Here is a 22,608-nt window from a genome sequence, read left to right on the forward strand (position 1 = left end):
CCCCCTTATCTCACCTCGCTGGTCACCATAGCAGCACTACCTGCCGCACGCGCTCCAGAAGGTATATCTCTCTGGTCACCCCCAAAACCAATTCTTCCTTCGGCCGCCTCTCCTTCCAGTTCTCTGCTGCCAATGACTGGAACGAACTACAAAAATCTCTGAAACTGGAAACACTTATCTCCCTCACTAGCTTTGGGCACCAGCTGTCAGAGTAGCTCACATATTACTGTACCTGTGCATAGCCCATCTATAATTTAGCCCAAACAACTACCTCTTCCCCTACTGTATTTATTTATTTATTTTGCTCCTTTGCACCCCATTATTTATATATTTCTCCTTTGCAGATTCTTCCACTGCAAATCTACCATTCCAGTGTTTTACTTGCTATATTGTATTTACTTCGCCACCATGGCCTTTTTTTTGCCTTTACCTCCCTTATCTCACCTCATTTGCTCACATCGTATATAGACTTATTTTTCTACTGTATTAGTGACTGTATGTTTGTTTTTATGTTTTTTTACTCCATGTGTAACTCTGTGTTGTTGTATGTGTCGAGCTGCTTTGCTTTATCTTGGCCAGGTTGCAATTGTAAATGAGAACTTGTTCTCAACTAGCCTACCTGGTTAAATAAAGGTGAAATAAAAAAATACAAAATAAAAATAAATTGTCTTCATGTAGGATCACAGAACTGTAAATATCCTACTATGTTGCAGTGAAAATGGTTAACTGAATGAGCTACATTGTTCAGTTTCGTTTGTAGTCTGCTAATAGTTGAGGTTAGGATTGGGGCAGGGCAGACTGGTCCCAGATCTGCGATTAGAGTCCAGTTGTTCCTCAAGTGGCTGAGCTCACCTCATGCTATAAGACTGTGAGTGAGTTAGTGAGTGACTACAGTGATAGAACTAGCAGTAGGTAAACATCTGTAGTCCACGTGGTGAGTGAGTTAGTGAGAGACTACAGTGATGGAACTAGCAGTAGGTAAACATCTGTAGTCCACGTGGTGAGTGAGTTAGTGAGAGACTACAGTGATGGAACTAGCAGTAGGTAAACATCTGTAGTCCACGTGGTGAATGAGTTAGTGAGAGACTACAGTGATGGAACTAGCAGTAGGTAAACATCTGTAGTCCACGTGGTGAATGAGTTAGTGAGAGACTACAGTGATGGAACTAGCAGTAGGTAAACATCTGTAGTCCACGTGGTGAATGAGTTAGTGAGAGACTACAGTGATGGAACTAGCAGTAGGTAAACATCTGTAGTCCACGTGGTGAGTGAGTTAGTGAGAGACTACAGTGATGGAACTAGCAGTAGGTAAACATCTGTAGTCCACGTGGTGAGTGAGTTAGTGAGAGACTACAGTGATGGAACTAGCAGTAGGTAAACATCTGTAGTCCACGTGGTGAGTGAGTGAGTGAGTGAGTGAGTGAGTGAGTGAGTGATAAGAACTAGGTCAATTGGAAACAGGCCACAAGCCTCCCACAAGCCTCCCACAAGCTTCCCACAATAAGTTGGGTGAATTTTGGCCCATTCATCCTGACAGAGCTGGTGTAACTGATTCAGGTTTGTAGACCTCCTTGCTCGTACACTTTTTCTCAGTTCTGCCCACAAATGTTCTATAGGATTGAGGTCAGGGCTTTATGATGTCCACTCCAATACCTTTACTTTGTTGTCCTTAAGCCATCTTGCCACAACTTTGGAAGTTTGCTTGAGGTCATTGTCCATTTGAAGACCCATTTGTGACCAAGCTTCAACTTCCTGATTGATGTCTTGAAATGTTGCTTCAATATATCCACATCATTTACCTCCCTCATGATACCATCTATTTTGTGAAGTGCACCAGTCCCTCCTGCAGCAAAGCACCCCCACAACATGCTGCCACCCCCGTGCTTCATGTTTGGGATGGTGTTCTTCGGCTTGCAAGCCTTTTTCCTCCAAACATAACGATGGTCATCATTTAAAGGCACAGTCAACTTAGTGTATGTAAACTTCTGAACCACTGGAATTGTGATACAGTAAATTATAAGTGAAAAAAATCTGTCTGTAAACAATTGTTGGAAAAATTACTTGTGTCATGCAAAGTAGATGTCCTAACCGACTTGCCAAAACTATAGTATGTTAACAAGAAATTTGTGGAGTGGTTGAAAAAATAGTTTTAATGACTCCAACCTAAGTGTATGTAAACTTCCGACTTCAACTGTATCTATCCAACCATCTGGAAATTATATCAAACTCAGTTGGTATCATAGGTGGCACTCCCTATTGGCCATCTAGTGTCACTATTGTCACCAACACTAACTCACCAGCCACCAACTTAGTGTCCATTACGTTCATGTACATTTCTTTGAGCAGCAAACTAAGTGATCCTCAGTAGATTAACATAAATATGTTTTGTCCTCTCTCCCTTTCTCCTCCCCTTACCCACTCCCCCCTCCTCTGCTCCCCCCAGCAGGGTAACAAGACCCAGAATAGCAGGTGTTTAATTAGGGGATTGCAGGCAGGGTGCTAAAAACGCCAGGGAATTGCTTTTATTTACTGCACACGTGTGTGTGCCTGCCTGGCCATAAATAGGTGTGATGGTCACTCTGCCCCCCCCCCCCCTCCCCAAGCCAGACCAGCTAAGACTGGGCTTTTATGGGAGAGGGCCTGTTACTGGGACAACACCACAAAGTTTATACACACAGAGAGAGAGAGAGCGCGATGGAGACGAGAGAAATAGATAGAAGAGGAGTAAAGGCCTTATGGGAACATAGAGACCAATAACTTACAAATAAACGTCAGGAGCGGTTTTGAAAGCGTGTTACTTCCACCAATGCGTTGAAAATGTCTGTTGAACCAACAAAAAAAAGCATTTTCAACATCTTTTCCATGCCTTGGGCTCATAGGGATATTGTTTCTTGGTGGTTGAGTGAACATAACCAGGGACTGCTAAAGAAAAATCTCAGTTCAGTTGTAACAAACATGGTGTTGTTCCTTTAGTGGATCACAGGAGACTACATAACCCACAACACCCTGCTACAGTATTTCCACCAATGCAATGCAAAGGTATATTTCCCTCTGTTTGTTATTGGCTGAGTGAGGGTTTCCTTCCTCTTCTAGTTAGGCCTTAGTGAGCAGAGAGAGGAGAGCAGAGCTATGACCTGTTCCTCATGCCATGAAGTTTGTTAGGTTGTGTTAGCACAGCAGGGCTAGGATAGATTGCCGGCTAACGAGCTGCACCACCTGCCTGCCTGTCTCACACCCACAGCCCACACACTTGACAGGGAAGGCAGGGAGGGAGGGGCAATAGAGTACAGTACATTTAGGGCTCGTACAGACAGAGACAGATCAAATTGTGCATGAAGGACACACAAATCTCTCTCTCAAAAGTTGCAACTTCTAACGCTCCTAAAAGTATGTTTGAACAGGGTTGAAAGTCTGAAAGGATATGCTTTCTATGAGAAAGCACGCAGTGGCAAAACACGATGCGTAACTTACAGCAACAAGTTCAACAGTCAAAATACATGACCTATAGCCGACGTGCAAGTTCTGTGAACGTGAATATAGTGTGCCTGTTTACTATTATGTGCTCTCTCTCTCTCTCTCCTGTCTCTCTCTCCTGTCTCTCTCTCCTGTCTCTCCACAGGATCATCTGTCAGGATACCAGCGGAAAGAGACATCACCCCCAGGCCAGACTACACAACAGGAGGCAGGCGTCCACAACAGGAGGTGTGTGTGTGCAGATATCAGGGGAAAGCACCATCGCCTCAGGGTAGACTACAGAGCAGGGGGGGGGTTAGGTTAATGAAGGTTAATGAAGTGTGTGTGTGTGTGTGTGTTGATAGGGCTGGTTGTCAGGGGATCAGTAATAGGGCTGCTCCATCAGTGACGTAATGCCAAACAGGAGAACAGAACACAGCTGCCATGCCTGGGGGGTGAGGTAGTCACTGGGGGAGATAGAGGGGGAGGAGGGAGAGGGATATATGGGGGGGGGGGAGAGATGGTGAAGTACCATGAGGATAAGGGAGAGATAGAGGGGGGAGAGCGGGAGGGTTGGTGAGGTAGTCCTGAGGACAGTAATCCGTGTGTGTGTGTCTCTGTGTGTGCAATACTAAGACAGTAACCCTGGGGTGTTGGGATGCACTCTGGTGGTTAAGTTGTGTTCTAGGATGCGTCTGCTCGATTGATGCTAGACCCCCTCCCCATCTAATCTACCCCCCATGAAATGGACCTTGGGAGAAGCAGACTGCACAAATATACAGACGTAAACTCCATCAACCATGGGCAAGGGAGGATGAATCACACACACACCACACACACACACACACACACACACACACACACACACACACAGGGGGTAGGGAAAGCCATCACACACTCTGTTGGGGGCCAGTCAGGACCATACTGCCTTTCATCAGCCAGATGAGCTCCTTCAAAATCCCAGTGTGAGGTGTTCACTGTGTATGTGCCGTATGTTTGCATTTTGTGTTTATCCCCATTAGAGTTTGTGGATGGGGGAAGGTTTGTGTGTGTGTGTATGTGTGTATGTGTGTATGTATGCTTACCATATGATAATTGGGGATGGGTTAACGGCCAGATCACCCGTGATACAAGTCAGTATTCGACGTTCATCCATGTCTGAGGACATCGGGAGATGACGTGGAACCCGGCCACTAGGGGCAACAGTGAGCTCTGTTACCTTCAAGTGGGTTTCAGGGATGGCAGATGTGCACAAGCATCTGCCTCTGGTGCCAAAGGTTCCATGTTCAAATCCAGCCATAGAAAGTTGTTATTATAGAATTTTGTTTGAATACTTTCCCAAACCTTAACCATTCGGAGTTAATACCTAACCTTAACATTTCTGAGTTTACGCCTAACCTTAACATTTTTGAGTTAATGCCTAAACGTAACCCAAATCTCTCGTGCCAAAATATTTGACGTCTGAGAAACAAGGATGAACGTCTCATTCTAACGTGAGACTGAGAGAACTTGTTGTGGTTAAATGGTTACGTCGCTGTGTGTGTGTGTGTGTGTGAGTGTGTGTGTGTGTAGCTCAGGTCTGATTTCCCTAGAGGAGACTGTCTATCAGGGTGGGTGTGCTCTAGCATAACGGATATGGTTTATTCATTATAATGCTCATAGGAAGCTGTAACACACTGGTCACTAGGGGAGAGAGGCAGAGGTTGATCTAATGTAAATATTAATTGGCACTTCTACGATGGCAAATATTGATTCAATGGATTATGGAAATACGGCTTAACGGTTGTGGTCCGCATGGAAATAAGACTCTTTCTTTATGCTTTTCTCTTTCCGTCTTTCTCTGACAGCGTTCTTTAAGTTTATGACCTCGCTGACTATGCCAGATGGAGGGATGTCTGCACACACACACACACACACACCAATGAGTGTGCTGACATGGTCGGGATAGACTTGGGCTGAAGCCAGGTCAGACTAGTGTTAATTAGCTCCTATCAACGCTGCAGGCAGCTGACAGACAAAGAGGTCCCAGAACAGAACTTACTGTGCTACAGGCCACACAGGCCCTTCTGCTCCTCTAGTTAGTTAGTTAGATAATCTATCATGAAAACCCTACTCCATAGGCTCGCTCTATCTCCATCTTAGTTTCCCATTCTCTCTCTTTCTTGCCTCTCTCTCTCTCTTTCTCCGTATCTGTCCTTATTTTCCTCTCATCTTCTCTGTTTTTCTACCTGTTTCTCTTTTTCCTTACCCCCACACTCTCTCCTCCCCCCACCCACCCTCTCTCCTCCCCCACCCACCCTCTCTCCCTCCACATCATTTCCTGATCAGGAAATTATGTCACAGCACACCCAGTCCCTTTAGATAAAGGAACGAACTGAAAGAAAAACACTGAATGAATTGATCACAAAACATTGAATACATTGGAATACATTGAACCTCAAATTGTAGCCAATTTATGCTGGTAGTAATTCCTAAAACTTGCCAACTAAATGTTGCTATTTTCCTAGCACACATTTGAGTCCTTTCCGAATCCTTCCAACTGACACAATATGCACTAAGATATATTTCTGGATAAAGTCATGTCATAGAAACATCTATATACAGTATAAACATGTATCCCCAGGAGGGCTGTGTTTTGGGTGGAGATGAAGACAGTGGCCATCCCTGTGCCCTGGGTTAGGGTGTGCTTTCCTGTCATGGCAGCCCCTATAGAGACAGAACGGCATTTGGCTCTGGTTGTTCTAATACTCCGGTCACATCCACCCAGCAGTGAGTGACATTATTAGCAGAGTGCCCTGACAGAGAACAATGGAGCCAGAGGTGACGCAAGGCTCAGATGAACCAGCCATGCTGTCCACATAGACATCAATACATCTACATAGAGGGTCTCTTAGGAGTCGGACCTCTATGGCCCTGACACTCACACACACACACACACACACACACACAGCCTCTCCCACTGTGGGGGACCCTAATATCACTTCGCCACATCTGAAACAGGAAGTGGTTGCACAACCCTTACGGAAAGAAATACATTTAAAATCTATTTTTAGATTAAAAAAAAATAAAATAGGACACGTGAAATATTTAAAATTAGCCAAATAAATGTCCACTGAACAAAAATATAAACGCTACATGCAGTAACAGCTCATTTAAAGGAAATCAGTCAATTGAAATAAATTAATTAGGCCCTACTCTATGGATTTTGCATGACTAGGAAAACAGATATGCATCTGTTGCTCACAGATCCTTAAAAAAAAGATATGGATGTGGATCAGAAAACCAGTCAGTATCTGGTGTGACCACCATTTGCCTCATGCAGCGCAACACATCTCCTTCACATAGAGTTGGTCAGGCTGTTTCTTGTATTTGTATTTATTATGGTCCCCATTAGCTGCTGCCAAGGTAGTAGCTAATCTCCCTGGGGTCCAGCAAAATAAAGGCAGTTTGATTGTGGCCTGTGGAATGTTGTCCCACTCCTCTTGCTGTATATTGGCGGGAACTGGAACAAGCTGTCGTACACGTTGATCCAGAGCATCCCAAACATGCTCAACGGGTGTCTGATTGAGAATGCAGGCCATGGAAAAACGGGGACATTTTCAGCTTCCACGAATTACAGATTCTTGCAAAATGGGGCCATGCATTATCATGCTGAAACATGAGGTGATGGTGGTGGATGAATGGCTCAATAATGGGCCTCAGGATATTGACACAGTATCTCTGTGCATTAAAATTGCCGTGAAGAAAACGCAATTGTGCTCGTTGTCCGTAGCTTATGCCTGCCCATATCATAACCCCACTGCCACCATTGGGCACTCTGTTCACAACACTGACATCAGCAAACTGATTGCACAAACTACATTATTAGGCTGTTTAGCTAGTTTGCTCTGACTCAGCTAACTAGCGATTAGCAATAGCGGATAACACGATATAGGCCCAACTTGTTAACACAAGACACACTAGCCGTTTGCAGATGTAAGTAACCCAAACTAATAGTGTAATTATAGAACGCTAGTGGATTTACATTAAGAAGCAAAGTGACAACAACATCGCTGTCATCAACATTGTAGCATGTGTTGCATTGACCATGCAGACTGGATGCAAGTGTCTCGTGGTTGAGGAAAAACCAATGTGCTCCTTGAGTGACAGGGGGCGTGGCTAGGTCAGTGTGGAAAGAGGCATGGAGAGAGAGCAGAGAGAGATGACTCAAGTAGCGGAGTAAACTCTAAAAATGGACGTTAGACACAGCGTATCACATTTAACAAACCAAACATTCAAATACCGTTATAGAAGTTAAAGTAAAAAGCCAAACTGGTACGTGCATCAATAACGGTATATCGTAAAAGATGGTATACCGCCCAGCCCTACGCTCGCCTACACAACTCCATATACGCCGTCTGCCATCTGCCCGGTACAATTGAAACCAGGATTAATCCGTGAAGAGCACACTTCTCCAGCGTGCCAGTGGCCATTGAAGGTGAGCATTTGCCCACTGAAGTCAGTTATGACTGTGAACTGAGGTCAGGTCAAGACCCTGGTGAGGACGACGAGCACGCAGATGAGCTTCCCTGAGATGGTTTCTTTATTTTTTTTTTATTTTATTTTACCTTTATTTAACCAGGCAAGTCAGTTAAGAACAAATTCTTATTTTCAATGACGGCCTGGGAACAGTGGGTTAACTGCCTGTTCAGGGGCAGAACGACAGATTTGTACCTTGTCAGCTCGGGGGTTTGAACTCGCAACCTTCCGGTTACTAGTCCAACGCTCTAACCACTAGGCTACCCTGCCGCCCCTCTGACCGTTTGTGCAGACATTTTTGAGTTGTGCAAACCCACAGTTTCATCAGCTGTCTGGGTGGCTGGTCTCAGATGATGCTGCAGGTGAAGAAGCCAGATGTGGAGGTCCTGGGCTGGCGTGGGTACACGTGTCTGCATGTGAGACCGTTTGGACGTACTGCCAAATTCTCCAAAATTAAGTTGGAGGTGGCTTATGGTAGAGAAATTAACATTCAGATCTCTGGTAACAGCTCTGGTAGACATTCCTGCAGTCAGCATGTCAATTGCACTCTATGTCAAAACTATGGCATTGTGTTGTGTTAAAAAACTGCATATTTTAGACTGGCCGTTTATTGTCCCAAGCACAAGGTGAACCTGTGTAATGATCATGCTGTTTAATCAGCTTCTTGATATGCCACACCTGTCAGGTGGATGGATTACATTGGCAAAGGAGAAATGCTCATTAACAGGGATCTGAACAAATTTGTGCACAACATCTTAGAGAAATAAGCTTTTGTGCTTATGGAAAATATCTGCGAAAATGTCTCTTCTCGGCAGAGTTGCAAAGAAAAAGCCATATCTCCGACTGGCCAATAAAAATAAAAGATTAAGATGGGCAAAAGAACACAGACACTGGACAGCGGAACTCTGCCTAGAAGGCCAGCATCCCGAAGTCGCCTCTTCACTGTTGATGTTGAGACTGGTGTTTTGCCAGTACTATTTAATGAAGCTACCAGTTGAGGACATGTTTTTAAAAATTTTATTTCACCTTTAATTAACCAGGTAGGCTAGTTGAGAACAAGTTCTCATTTACAACTGCGACCTGGCCAAGATAAAGCAAAGCAGTGCAACACAAACAACAACACATGGAATAAACAAACATACAGTCAATGATACAATAGAAAAAGTCTGTGTACTGCTATATACAGTGTGTGCAAATGAGGTAGGATAAGAGAGGTGAGGCAATAAATAGGCCATAGTGGCAAAATAATTACAGTATAGCAATTAAACACTGGAGTGATAGATGTGCAGAAGATGAGTGTGCAAGTACAGATACTGGGGTGCAAAGGAGCAAAATAAATAACAGTATGGGGAAGAGGTAGTTGGATAGGCTATTTACAGATGGGCTATGTACAAGTGCAGTGATCTGTGAGCTGCTCTGACAGCTGGTGCTTAAAGTTAGTGAGGGAGATATGAGTCTCCAGTCATTGGCAGCAGAGAACTGGAAGGAAAGGCGGCCAAAAGGAGGAATTGGCTTTGGGGGTGACCAGTGAAATATACCTGCTGGAGCGCGTGCTACGGGTAGTGCTGCTATTCTGAGAAAGGCGTGGCTTTACCTAGCAAAGACGTATAGATGACCTGTAGCCAGTGGGTTTGGCGGCGAAAATGAACTAAAGGCCAGCCAACGAGAGCATGCAGGTCGCAGTGGTGGGTGACAAAACGGATGGCACTGTGATAGACTGCATCCAATTTGCTGAGTAGAGTGTTGGAGGCTATTTTGTAAATGACATCGCCGAAGTCAAGGATCGGTAGGATAGTCAGTTTTACAAGGGTATGTTTGGCAGCATGAGTGAAGGAGGCTTTGTTGCGAAATAGGAAGCCGATATTAGATTTAATTTTGGATTGGAGATGCTTAATGTGAGTCTGGAAGGAGAGTTTACAGTCTAACCAGACACCTAGGTATTTGTAGTTGTCCACATATTCTGAGTCAGAACCGTCCAGAGTAGTGATGCTGGACGGGCGGGCAGGTGTGGGCAGCGGTTGAAGAGCATGCATTTAGTTGTACTTGTATTTAAGAGCAGTTGGAGGCCACGGAAGGAGAGTTGTATGGCATCGAAGCTCGTCTGGAGGTTAGTTAACACCGTGTCCAAAGAAGGGCCAGAAGTATACAGAATGGTGTCGTCTGCGTAGAGGTGGACCAGAGAATCACCAGCAGCAAGAGCGACATCATTGATGTATACAGAGAAAAGAGTCAACCCGAGGGTTGAACCCTGTGGCACCCCCATAGAGACTTGTGAGGCGTCTGTTTCTCAAACTAGACACGAACGTACTTATCCTCTTGCTCAGTTGTGCACCAGGGCCTCCCACTCCTCTTTCTATTCTGGTTAGAGCCAGTTTGCGCTGTTCTGTGAAGGGAGCAGTACACAGCGTTGTACAAAATCTTCAGTTTCTTGGCAATTTCTCGCATGGAGTAGCCTTCATTTCTCAGAACAAGCATAGACTGATGAGTTTCAGAAGAAAGTTCTTTGTTTCTGGACATTCTGAGCCTGTAATCGAACCCACAAATGCTGATGCTCCAGATACTCAACTGGTCTAAAGGTCAGTTTTATTACTTCTTTAATCAAGACAACAGTTTTCAGCTGTGCTAACATAATTGCAAAATGGTTTTCTAATGATCAATTAGCCTTTTAAAATGATAAACTTGGATGAGCTAACACAATGTGCCATTGGAACACAGGAGTGATGGTTGCTGATAATGGGCCTCTGTATGCCTATGTAGATGTTCCATTAAATAAATCAGCCGTTTCCAGCTACAATAGTCATTTACAACATTAACAATGTCTACACTGTATTTCTGATCAATTTTATGTTATTTTAATGGACAGAAAAAATTGCTTTTCTTTCAAAAACAAGGACATTTCTAAGTGACCCCAAACTTTTGAACGGTTAGTGTGTATATATACTCAAATATATATACTGTATACACACACACACACACACACACACACCGTATATGTAAAATGTATATCACAATTTATGCTAAATGCATTGGAAGATGTATTTAATGTGTTTCAAAATACATTCTGAAATACATAATGTATTTTAAAATGTATTTATCAATATATCTGGTTCATATATTTTCAAATGTATTTGTAAATGTCTAGTGAAATGCAGTATATTACATTTGATTGTAATTGTAAGAAATATCTGATTACATGACAATGTAAAACCTGGTCTCAGCATATGGGAACAGGTGTCATGCCAATTCATTTGTTATGTTGTACTCTGCTTATAACGACTAAGCTTGAACACTGCCAGTTCAGTAGTGTTAATGAGACTGCCATACAGTACCAGTCAAAAGTTTGGACACACCTACTCATTCAAGGGTTTTTCTATATTTCTATGATTTTCTACATTATAGAATAATAGTGAAGACATCAAACCTATGAAATAACACATATGGAATTATGTAGTAACCAAAAAGTTAAACAAACAAATAAAAATATATATCATATGAGATTCTTGAAAGTAGCCACCCTTTGCCTTGATGGGGTGGCAGGGTAGCCTAGTGGTTAGAGTGTTGGACTAGTAACTGGAAGGTTGCAAGTTCACAATCCCCGAGCTGACAAGGTACAAATCTGTCGTTCTGCCCCTGAACAGGCAGTTAACCCACTGTTCCTAGGCCGTCATTGTAAATAAGAATTTGTTCTTAACTGACTTGCCTGGTTAAATAAAGGTAATATATATATATTTTTTTAAATGACAGCTTTGCATTCTCTTAACCAGCTTCATGAGGAATGCTTTTCCAACAGTCTTGAAGGAGTTCCCACATATGCTAAGCACTCCTCTTCCTTCACTCCGCGGTCCAACTCCCAAACCATCCCAAACCATCTCAATTGGGTGGTAAGGTGATTGTGGAGGCCAGGTCATCTGATGTAGCACTCCATCACTCTCCTTTTTGGTCAAATAGCCATTACACAGCCTGGAGGTGTGTTTTGGATCATTGGTATCTTTTGGTTCTGGTTTCTTTGCAACAATTCGACCATGAAGGCCTGATTCACGCAGTCTCCTCTGAACAGTTGATGTTGAGATGTGTCTGTCACTTGAACTCTGTGAAGCATTTATTTGGGTTGCAATCTCAGGTGCAGTTAACTCTAATGGATTTATCCTCTGCAGCAGAGGTAACTCTGGGTTGTCCTTTCCTGTGGTGGTCCTCATGAGAGCCAGTTCCATCATAGCGCTTGACAGTTTTTGCGACTGCATTTAAAGAAACTTTCATAGTTCTTGACATTTTCCGGATTGACTGACTTTCATGTCTTAAAGTAATGATGGACTGACATTTCTCTTTGCTTATTTGAACTGTTCTTGCCATAATATGGACTTGGTCTTTTACCAAATAGGGCTATCTTCTGTATACCACCCCTACCATGTCACAACACAACTGATTGGCTCAAATGCATTGAGAAGGAAATAAATTCCACAAATTAACAAGGCAACCCTGTTAATATAAATGCATTTGGGGCGGCAGGGTAGCCTAGTGGTTAGAGCGTTGGACTAGTAACTGGTTGCAAGTTCAAGTTCAAACCCGCGAGCTGACAAGGTGCAAATCTGTCGTTCTGCCCCTGAACAGGCAGTTAACCCACAGTTCCTAGGCCGTCATTGAAAATAAGAATTTGTTCTTAACTGACTTGCCTGGTTAAATAAAGGTAAAATTAATAAAATAAATACAATTCCAGATGACTACCTCACGAAGCTGGTTGAGAGAATGCCAAGAGTGTGCTAAGCTGTCATCAAGGCAAAGGGTGGCTACTTTGACACTTTTTTGGTTACTACATGATTCCATATGTGTTATTTCATAGTTTTCTATGTCTTCACTATTAATCTACAATGTAGAAAATAGTTTTAAAAAACTTTTTAAAAACTGGAATGCGTTGGTGTGTCTAAACTTTTGACTGGTACTGGTAGTACAAGTAATACTAAAGAGCTCCATTGTTATCAGTCACCATTTCATTACAATATGATTTTAGGTGAAGAGGCACTTACTGTTGTATTTTTTTTTTCTCTTGAGATTGGAAAACATGCTTATCATGAAATGTAACATTTCTGAACATTTATGACAGAATGTTAATATTTACGTGAAATAAAAAGTTATCAAAAAATAAAATAAAAAAAAGTTTCATGAAATGATATCACCGCCAAAGTTTTGGGCTTGGTTGCCAAACAAATCATTTCCATTGATCAATACGTAAAGAGTGTGTGTGTTTTTTGTGTGTACTGTATATGTGAGTTTGGGTATGGTTATGTCTACTGTGTGTGTTCATTTGTGTGTGTGTGTGTGTGTGTGTGTGTGTGTGTGTGCGTGTGAGAGACAGAGAGAAAGGAGGAGGGATATGAGGAATGATGACGAACTGCAGCATTCCTCACCAGGGTCCTTGGGCTTGACAGGAACTCCAAAATTAGCCTGCTGTTTCCGCGGTGATGGAAAATCTCCCGCCTTTATCAGGAAACCGAATTCCATGAGGGTCAACGGCAGTGTGTGTATTTAACATGTATTTACAATACCAGTTCCTCGGTGTGTGTGTGTGTGTGTATGTATGTATGTATGTGTGTGTGTGTTATACACTTACAGTACTCTATGAATGAACTAGTGAGTTACAATCCTTTCTACATGCCCCACATCTTTTTTGGCCAAGACACTCATCTCTGTATGGTGTAAATCCATATGCTCTCTCGTCTCTCGTACAGTATGCCGCTACTCTGACTCACTCTGGCATGCACCAGTCCTGGGAAGACAAGCCTGAAATCATGCCCACCATGGATGAAGTGTGTTCCAGATGGGACCAAAACGATCCGCTGGCTACTGCATAAACACCATGGCAACCACCCAAGTAAACAAGGAAGGGGTTTTGGTGGCATGCCAGAGATAAAGTGGATCAAAAAGTCAGGCATGAGGGCAAACAGGAATCCGCCATTGTTCTATGGAATGACGCAGTCGCGACTAAAGTGGTAGAGAATGAATGGAATCTAATGGACCCGGGCCAGGCCAAGGTAGAACAGGGCTAGATGTTCATCTAGCCTCATTCTGCTACTGTTATTTTCCACTGAAGATGCACGCCAACCCCGACGTGAACATCGCCTGGCCTAGACCACTGTCCATGTTTTAGAGTGTATAGCAGTCTGTTCAACAGTGGCATGTCTAAATTACATTGTCACGTGGCTGCTGAAGCAAAGCGCGAAGAAACCGACTGTGAGCGGGAAGGCGGGTGCCCGTAAAGGGTTTATGTGTCCAAGTGTGTGACCGCCGTGTTTGTTCATGTGTATGCATCTAATGTAAAGCATGCGTGCCTACTGCCCGTTTCTCTAAGTGAATGTGTCTACGTGTGTCTCCCTGTGCGTGGCCCCTTTAAGCCAGTGGGGGTGTGAGGAAGAGGGGGAAGAGGGAGAGCAGGAACACAGCTAGACCACGTCACGCTGGAAACATTTGGCAGCAGCAGACACACACACGCTGGCCTGCATGTTTTCGTGCTGCAGTTTTGAGGGGGGAAAAGGGAAGATGACATCAAGCTCATCATGTGGGGCCAGGAAGACGGGGGATGATGAGAACACTGGCAGAAACACAACACTGTTACATAAAACGTACAGGGTACGGTTGGGAAAACCAGGACCTCTGGGGTGTGTGTGCGCACACAGGCGAGTATTTGTGCCCTTGCATTGTATGTCAACTACTGTGTCTGTCTTTGTGACTGTTTGTAGCCATAGAGTATGCAACTCATGTACGCAAGTGTGCCATTGTGTACGTATTCAAGAGAGGTGATGTCATTGGCATTCTTACAGGTCATCGGTTTGACCTTTCTGCTCCTCGGGCAGGGGCTGACTGGGGCGGGGTCAGGTGTGTCTGTGTGTGTGTGTGTGTGTGTATGTATGTGTGTGTGTGTGTGTGTGTGTGTGTGTGTGTGTGTGTGTGTGTGTGTGTGTGTGTGTGTGTGTGTGTGTGTGTGTGTGTGTGTGTGTGTGTGTGTGTGTGTGTGTGTGTGTGTCTACGGGCCAGGGGTGAGAGTACACAGGCCACTGGCGCCAGATGTGACGACCGCAGGAGTCTGAAGAGAAATATTGGAAGGAGGAGCGGATGAAGGTAAGAGAGGAAGGGAGGAAAGGGGAGGTGGAGGAGAGGGAGCGGGTAGGAGAGGTATAAGAGGAGGGGATCACTAGAGGAGAGGAAAAGGGGAGCTAAGAGAGGAGGAGAGGGAAAGACACAGAGAGACAGAGAAAGGGGGAGGGAAGAGAGGGAGCAGGGGAGAGGGAGAAGGTCATTGAGTATAATGTGCCAGACCTCCCTCGGGGAAGGTGAGCTCACCTCTTAATGGCACCACTGGCTCCTTCTCAATGAAATCATTGATCTGCCAAGAGTCCCCGGTACGTAATGGATACGGAGCAGATAGGAAGCGAGGGAGGGTGGAGGGGTGAATGGGGAGAAGGGGAAGGAGAGCTGGATGAGAGGGGTGAGGAAAAGAGAGAGAGCGAGAGAGAGAGAAAAAAAGGGCAGGACCATGACCCCTGGCAGCCAACCATCAGATCACTGTGACCTCAATGACCTCAACTGTGACCAATCAAAATACAGCGGTGAACATAAACAATCCAATCCCATACGACCATTTCAGGCCACACACACATCCAATCGCTGTTCAGCTTGGTACTCCATAATGTAGTGAGTTTGTTAGAGAACATTTAAAATGTCTACGCAATTCAATAGCAAATTATGCGAAATATGCTCAATGTATTACAGGGGAGCTAAGAGTGGCTTTCCACATTAAAAATACTTTCTACTCAGAGTATGAGCAGTAGATGCTAGTAAAATGGTCTGGGATTATTATTTGGCTATTGCTTCCGATTGGCTCAGTGGGTTAGACCACTGCCCGTGGAATACCAGGTTCGTGGGTTCGAATCCCACATAAGCCATGTGCTGAATAGAAATGCTCAAATTTGGCCACATTATTCTGCGCCTCAGGCCGTGCATAGCCACAGAGATGACCACCCAGTACTGGGAACGAAAGAGAAACATAAAGCCTTCATTCTGAGAGGGCTCAGGCAGGTCACGCTACAGTCCGACATTAAAAATGACGTCTACACACAGGCCGTCATTCATCAGGATGGAAGGAGGTGAATTACCTCACCTCCTCAATAGGTCTGTCTAACCAACACATACATGCACACACACAGACCTCCTTATGTAGTGCATTGGAATGTCTCTGAACGGCTGCATTGTGAGAGTCTGCCTCCCACGATTACCTCACTTCCTCAGCGTCTCTCTCTCTCACACACACACACACACGCAGGGGCCGCCGCCCAGTTGTATAACAGCACAACTGGATTGACCTTTGTACTGTAGACTGTGCAGTTACACCCAAACCTGATCTCATCAAAGCCTAGAGGCCCTCACACTGCTTCTGTGTGTGTAAGCGGTATCTTTCATTACCTAATATCTGGCACAAAATGGCTGCTGTGTATCCCTGATGTCGGTGCTACCAAAGATTCTCTATTATATTGACAAGATAGTCAAGTGACCGCTCTAACAATGGAAATACATGTCCTTAAAGATGGATGGCAGATGGGACCACTCTAGCCAATGAGAGGGCAGATACACAGCTGAACAACAGGGCATAGAGATATATAGAATACTTATCTTTGTATCTGTGCCGTTATAGCATCTGTGAAACCATTTTAAAGTAGTCAATTTTCTACTTCTTCATTGGATGCTTGCTCCCAACTTTTCCAAAGTTGTAGAAATGCCATATTGAGTCCACTTGTATCAGTGCATTCAAACCAACTCACGAAACCAATGCGAAAATGTATATTCGTTCAAATTAGCCTCACGAAGTAAATAAGCAAAAATATATATTGGGGACCAAATTCGACACTAGTTGACCTCCATACAGTTCGTGGGCTTATATTCGTGGCCAGATTTTGAGTAAAGCCTCTCGTTTCGCCACTTCCTCTCTGGTGATACACATTGGTGGATGTGGAGTAATGATCACACACAATGTAAAGCGCTTTGGATGGATCTGGCATGCAGCACACAGATTTGATGATCACAATCTCTTTTCCATTCCATCCTCGTCAGTGTACGGCATCTAGGCACCTTCTCTCACTCGCTTTACTGATCTCTCTCTCTCGGTCGGTCTCTGTGTCTGCGCATGTGCGTCCCAATGGTATGTAGCTTTAGTAATCCTGGGGGGAAAAAAACACTGGCAGATGGCACTAGGAGAGATTAGGAACAGTCACTGCACATCTGTAGACCACACACACACACACACACACACACACACACACCTGCATCTCTCTCTACCTTTCTCTCTCTCCGTACCTATACGTCTGCCTCTCTCTCTCCGTCCTCTCCCTTCCTTACCCACTCTCCACATCTGCAGAGCTTGCACACCTGACAGCTGGACCTCTGCCTCGTTCTCTCGCCATTCTCTCCTGTTCTCGCTCTCTCTTCACACACTCTCATCTCCAGAGGGTGCATTTCTCAACACTTGCATCTCTACCTTTCTCTTTCCTCGATCGTTTAATCTCTCGTTGCGCATACAAACACACCCCCTCCCCTCTCTCTCATAACAACATCAGGACAAGAGCTATGCTCCAGTGCACTCTGTTCTCAGTATAGCCAACGTGAGAAACAAACAAGCTGGGGACCTCAACCCACTGGGGACTGGACTGGCTCTGGCTGGGCTGTGTATGTGTGTCTGGCACTGCCTGCGTTCTACTGATGCTAAGCTTTCCTCTCTCAAGCATGGTTCTCACACACATGAGAGCACGCACGCACACACACACACACACAAACACACATTTGAAACAGAAATACTGTGAAGAGTCATCTGGCCATACACGTAATCTTCTTAGTGAGTAAAAAACAACCCTATGGGGACTGGACCTCACATGACACTCGTGATATCATCTGCAACATAGGGAAGGAAGCACTTACAGCATAGAGTAGATCCATTGATTGATTTGACTTCTACGTCTGCACTTAAAGCACCATTCGCGGTTTCCCGCCCTCCCAAACACCACCTCCTATGGGCTCCATAAAGTCCCAAGCTGTTATGAACTATTCTGTTATGACAAGCCTGAGTAGGGCCTCAGAATGTATTAAAAGAGCATTACCATTTGGTGTTTTGGCGGCATCAACACTATAGCACAGGCTACTTCTGGATGCGTGTGTGTATGGGTTTTGCGTATCTCTGTGTGTGTGTGTGTGTGTGTGTGTGTTTAGCAGCACGCGTGTGTGTTCTAATCCTTCATTTAGCATGCCTGTGTGTACATAACCGTTTAGGCAGTAAATCCTCTCTCCCCCAGACAGCGAGACCAAGCTGCTGTAATTATTCCTGTATTCACTCTGTCTATCCCATTTAAGGCTTCTTTTCATCCCTCTATCCTAGCCTCCCCTCCTCCCTCCCTCCCTCCCTCCCTCCCTCCCTCCCTCCTCTCCTCTTGATGCTCGGAGCACTTGTGCAGAGCTGTGCGTGCATGTGTGTGAGTCGAGAGGGCCACACCAAGCAGTCGGCTTAGATCATGAGGTCATCGGCGCTGTTAATGACGGGGGGAGCAGGGAAGTGTATGGGAGCAGGGAAGTGTATGGGAGCAGGGAAGTGAGGAAAAAAAGGGAAAGAAATGGGGTTGAGGAGGGGTGATTCCCCGGGTATTCTGAGCCAATTAAACTACAAGAAGTGCTAAATGAATCCGGGGAATCGGGACGGTGGACGGAGAAAATACATGAACTTTGTTAACTGAAGGTCTGAAGAAACAGAATGAAGTGGAAAACGGGCAGAAACACACGCGTGACCAGATGCTCGAGCCAATGCCATAAGACGTGTGACCAGATTGACTTTTGACCCGGGCACATCCTGCTGCCCTGCTGTGCTGCCATGACGACTGGCTGCCAACAGGCCGGCGCTGCCGACCTCAGAACAGCAGGGGAGCTCGCTTCTCTCTCTCGCTTTGTCAGCACCTCTCACTCTCTCTTTCTTCCCCACATTGTCACTCTGTTTTGTGTGCGCCGTCTCTCTCTCTCTCACGCGCATGCATGCACACACGCGGTACTCTAAACAGGAAGTGACATCATTACAGGTGGTGGACGGGCTCAGACAACTAGCCCTGTTTATGACCCAGTGAAGCTCAGCTGGGGACAGAGACCACTGTTATCGCCCATGACCCTGATATACACACACACACACACACACACACACATACATACATATATACAGACACACAAACACATTTCTTATTTTGATTTCTTGTGTGTTTTTGTTTTACCTTAATGTTGTTTTTAGAGCTACATTGATTACCGCATTGTTGGGTTTAGAGCTTGCAAGAAAGGCATTTCACTGTACTTGTACACGTGACATTAAAACTTGAACACACACACACACACACGTTATTCTGCTATGACTTAACACCACTGACACCCACACTACACAGCAACAGTCATTCTCATTGGCTGAATCATATCCCACAGGATATTCTCTTCCGCTGTTGTCGTGGAAACAGCAGAGAGAGGGACAGAAATGGAAGAAATGTGAGAGAGAGAGAACCGCTGACAGTGGGATCTTTCTTCTTCAGGCTTACATGGTACATGTGTGTGTGTGTGTGTGTGTGTGTGTGTCTGTGACAAATTGGGGATCTTAAGTACATTAAGGTAGAGTGAACCTCTATGAATGACTCATGGAAAGTGCAATCTGACTATGCTATTGGAGATTTACAGGAGTAGGACACATCTTTACACACACACACACACGGTCTTTCTCCCAAGCCTGAGTGAGGGAGATTATTCATTTGACACATTTGAGCCAGGGTCCTAAGCCTCCCTGTGTGTGTCTATGTGTGTTTGTGCGTCTGTGTATCCATGTGTGTGTGTGTGTGCGCGCATAAGCCTCTGTGTGCTTACTGCCACTGTCTCTCCGCAGCGCTGCAGTCCCATACTGAGAAGTTATTAAGCCTCTGCAGAGCCAGCTAATACACACGTCAGGCCTCCAATCTAACTTTGAGGGTGCTTAGCAGCCAATATGACAAGCTGTTAAGTATGGTAAATAAGACTGGTTGATAAGAATGGCTACCCCCCCAAAAAGGTAAAAAGACTGGCTGATTTGATAGACAGGTATTAGTTTAACTTAAGCTTAATCCCCAATTTTAAAGGGCTAGGAGAGAGAAGTGTTTGGTGTGTGTAGTGTGGACGTGGGGTTGGGGGTTCTTTGGAAAGGCCTGTACCACAAAACTCATCGGTGTCCACAATTACTCGGTATTGCTTCTTTTCTTCATTCTTCCTTTCCTAATTCCTTCCTTCCTCCCTCACTTCCTCCTTAAGAGTGAAAAAGTATGTTTGTGGATCATGATGGATGATGGATACTATTACAGATGATGTTCACTAGTGACACCTGCTGCCCAAATAGACACATGGCACTCTGCTCCACTCAAAGCAGCTGCAGAGATCTAGGCCTTCTCTCAATTGGATTTGCTCAACTCCTGTCCTCTCTCCTCCGTCCTCTCTCAACTCCTTTTGAAAAAGGTCAAAGGTAATCGAGGAGAGGCGGCGAGGTGAGGGAACGTGAACGGAAATGCGATTTTTAAAATCAGACAGTCCTCCACTGTGCGTCATCAGGCAAATTACTTTTACATGGGTAGAATTGCAAAATAACTTTGTAAACTAATTTGGTTGCGCAAGACATTTTATAGATGACAGGATAAGTAGCACACAGTTCATAAATGTTTGCATGCTTTTCTCTTTTGAGAAAGCAATAGCTGATCCCAACAGTGAAATACCCACTTGTTCAATGCAGGCCACATCTTTTTTTTTTTATTTTTTTTTTTTACCTTTATTTAACCAGGCAAGTCAGTTAAGAACAAATTCTTATTTTCAATGACGGCCTGGGAACAGTGGGTTAACTGCCTGTTCAGGGGCAGAACGACAGATTTGTACCTTGTCAGCTCGGGGATTTGAACTTGCAACCTTCCGGTTACTAGCCCAATGCTCTAACCACTAGGCTACCCTGCCGCCCCCATCTTAACATACACACAGGAACTGACTTGGGATCAGCTGTGAAGATCTGTTGTGAAACACCACGGAGTCATTTGCTCGTAAACACTAACTCCAGGATGGTGGTTTCTATTATCACACACACACACACAACACACACAACACACACAACACACACACACACACACACAGTAAGTACCTACCGGTGAGCAGGGAGACTCGGTGGAAGGTGCCCTCCAGCTTGCCCAGTAGGATGTGGACAAAGCAGTCTTTGGATAGTTGCCCCGCCTCTTTGGAACTCTGGTCGTACATCACCACTTCCTGTTTCCTGCCCATCTCAACCTGCAGAAACACGAATGAGGAAGAAGACGTCAGAGATCAATGGAGGTATGGCAGTATCAATGGACGCAGGTATGAAGGTCTCGTAAACGAATGAGTAAAACATGGCTATGTTGCACAGATAAAAAAAAGACCACAGAAATGCTGTTTGCAGTAAAGCATACATTTATGTTCATTTTTTTGTACGGGTTGATACATTTCTCGTTAGGGCTAACCAAGTCTGACATTTAAAAGTGGAAATTACAAAACTTTGGAAACCTTGTAAACCTTGAATACACTACAACATTTGTATTTCCTACTATGCAGGAAAATTTTCAGCACCAAAAAAGTGATCAAATTAAGATCCTACATCTGTACTTTCAAAGACAGAGGCTTACTGCTTTTGTTCATCTGGAGGGAAAAATGCCCCTAACAAACGTACCTATATATTTACAGAGCATTCCGAAAGTATTCAGACCCCTTGACTTTTTCCACATTTTGTTACATTACAGTCTTATTCTAAAATTGATTACAATTGTTTTCCCCCCTCATCAATCTCCACACAATAATACCCCATAATGACAAAGCAAAAACAGTTTTTTTAATCAATTTTGGTAAATATATTTGTAAAAAACCTGAAGTACGACATTTACATAAGTATTCAGACCCTTTACTGAGTACTTTGTTGAAGCACCTTTGGCAGCGATTACAGCCCAGAGTCTTCTTGGGTATGATGCTACAAGCACACCTGTATTTGGGGAGTTTCTCCATTCTTCTTTGGGGATCATTTCAAACTATATCAGGTTGGATGGGGAGCGTCGCTGCAAAGCTATTTTTAGGTCTCTCCAGAGATGTCAGATCGGTCTCCAGTCCAGGCCCGGGGTGGGCCACTCAAGGACATTCAGAGACTTGCCACTCCTGTGTTGTCTTGGCTGTGTGCTTAGGGTCGTGGTCCTGTTGGAAGGTGAACCTTTGCCCCAGTCTGAGGTCCTGAGCGCTCTGGAGCAGGTTTTCATCAAGGATCTGTACTTTACCCTGTTCATCTTTCTCTCAATCCTGACTAGTCTCCCAGTCCCTGCCGGTGAAAAACATTCCCACAGCATAATGCTTCCACCACCATGCTTCACCGTAGGGATGGTGCCAGGTTTCCTCGAGACGTGAAACTTGGTTTTCAGGCCAAAGAGTTCAATCTTGGTTTCATCAGACCAGATAATCTTGTTTCTCATGGTCTGAGTCCTTTAGGTGCCTTTTGGCAAACTCCAAGTGGGCTGTCATGTGCCTTTTACTGAGGAGGAGTGGCTACTGTCTGACCACTCT

The 22,608-nt window shown here is 44.6% G+C and overlaps 1 protein-coding gene across 2 annotated transcripts in view; it reads right to left on the reverse strand.

Annotated features, from left to right (window-relative positions):
* dusp8a (dual specificity phosphatase 8a) overlaps positions 1 to 22,608 on the reverse strand; it is a 67,717-nt gene that overhangs the window by 20,984 nt on the left and 24,125 nt on the right. For both annotated transcript variants that reach the window (XM_036951707.2, XM_036951716.2), the window contains exon 3: positions 21,177 to 21,315. In XM_036951707.2, coding sequence (XP_036807602.2) covers positions 21,177 to 21,315 — 139 coding nt within the window. The remainder of the gene's footprint in view (positions 1 to 21,176; positions 21,316 to 22,608) is intronic.

The sequence above is a fragment of the Oncorhynchus mykiss genome, chromosome 2, assembly GCF_057628025.1.
Source record: "Oncorhynchus mykiss isolate SJ-2025 chromosome 2, ASM5762802v1, whole genome shotgun sequence".
In the NCBI taxonomy this organism is placed as follows: Eukaryota; Metazoa; Chordata; class Actinopteri; order Salmoniformes; family Salmonidae; genus Oncorhynchus; species Oncorhynchus mykiss.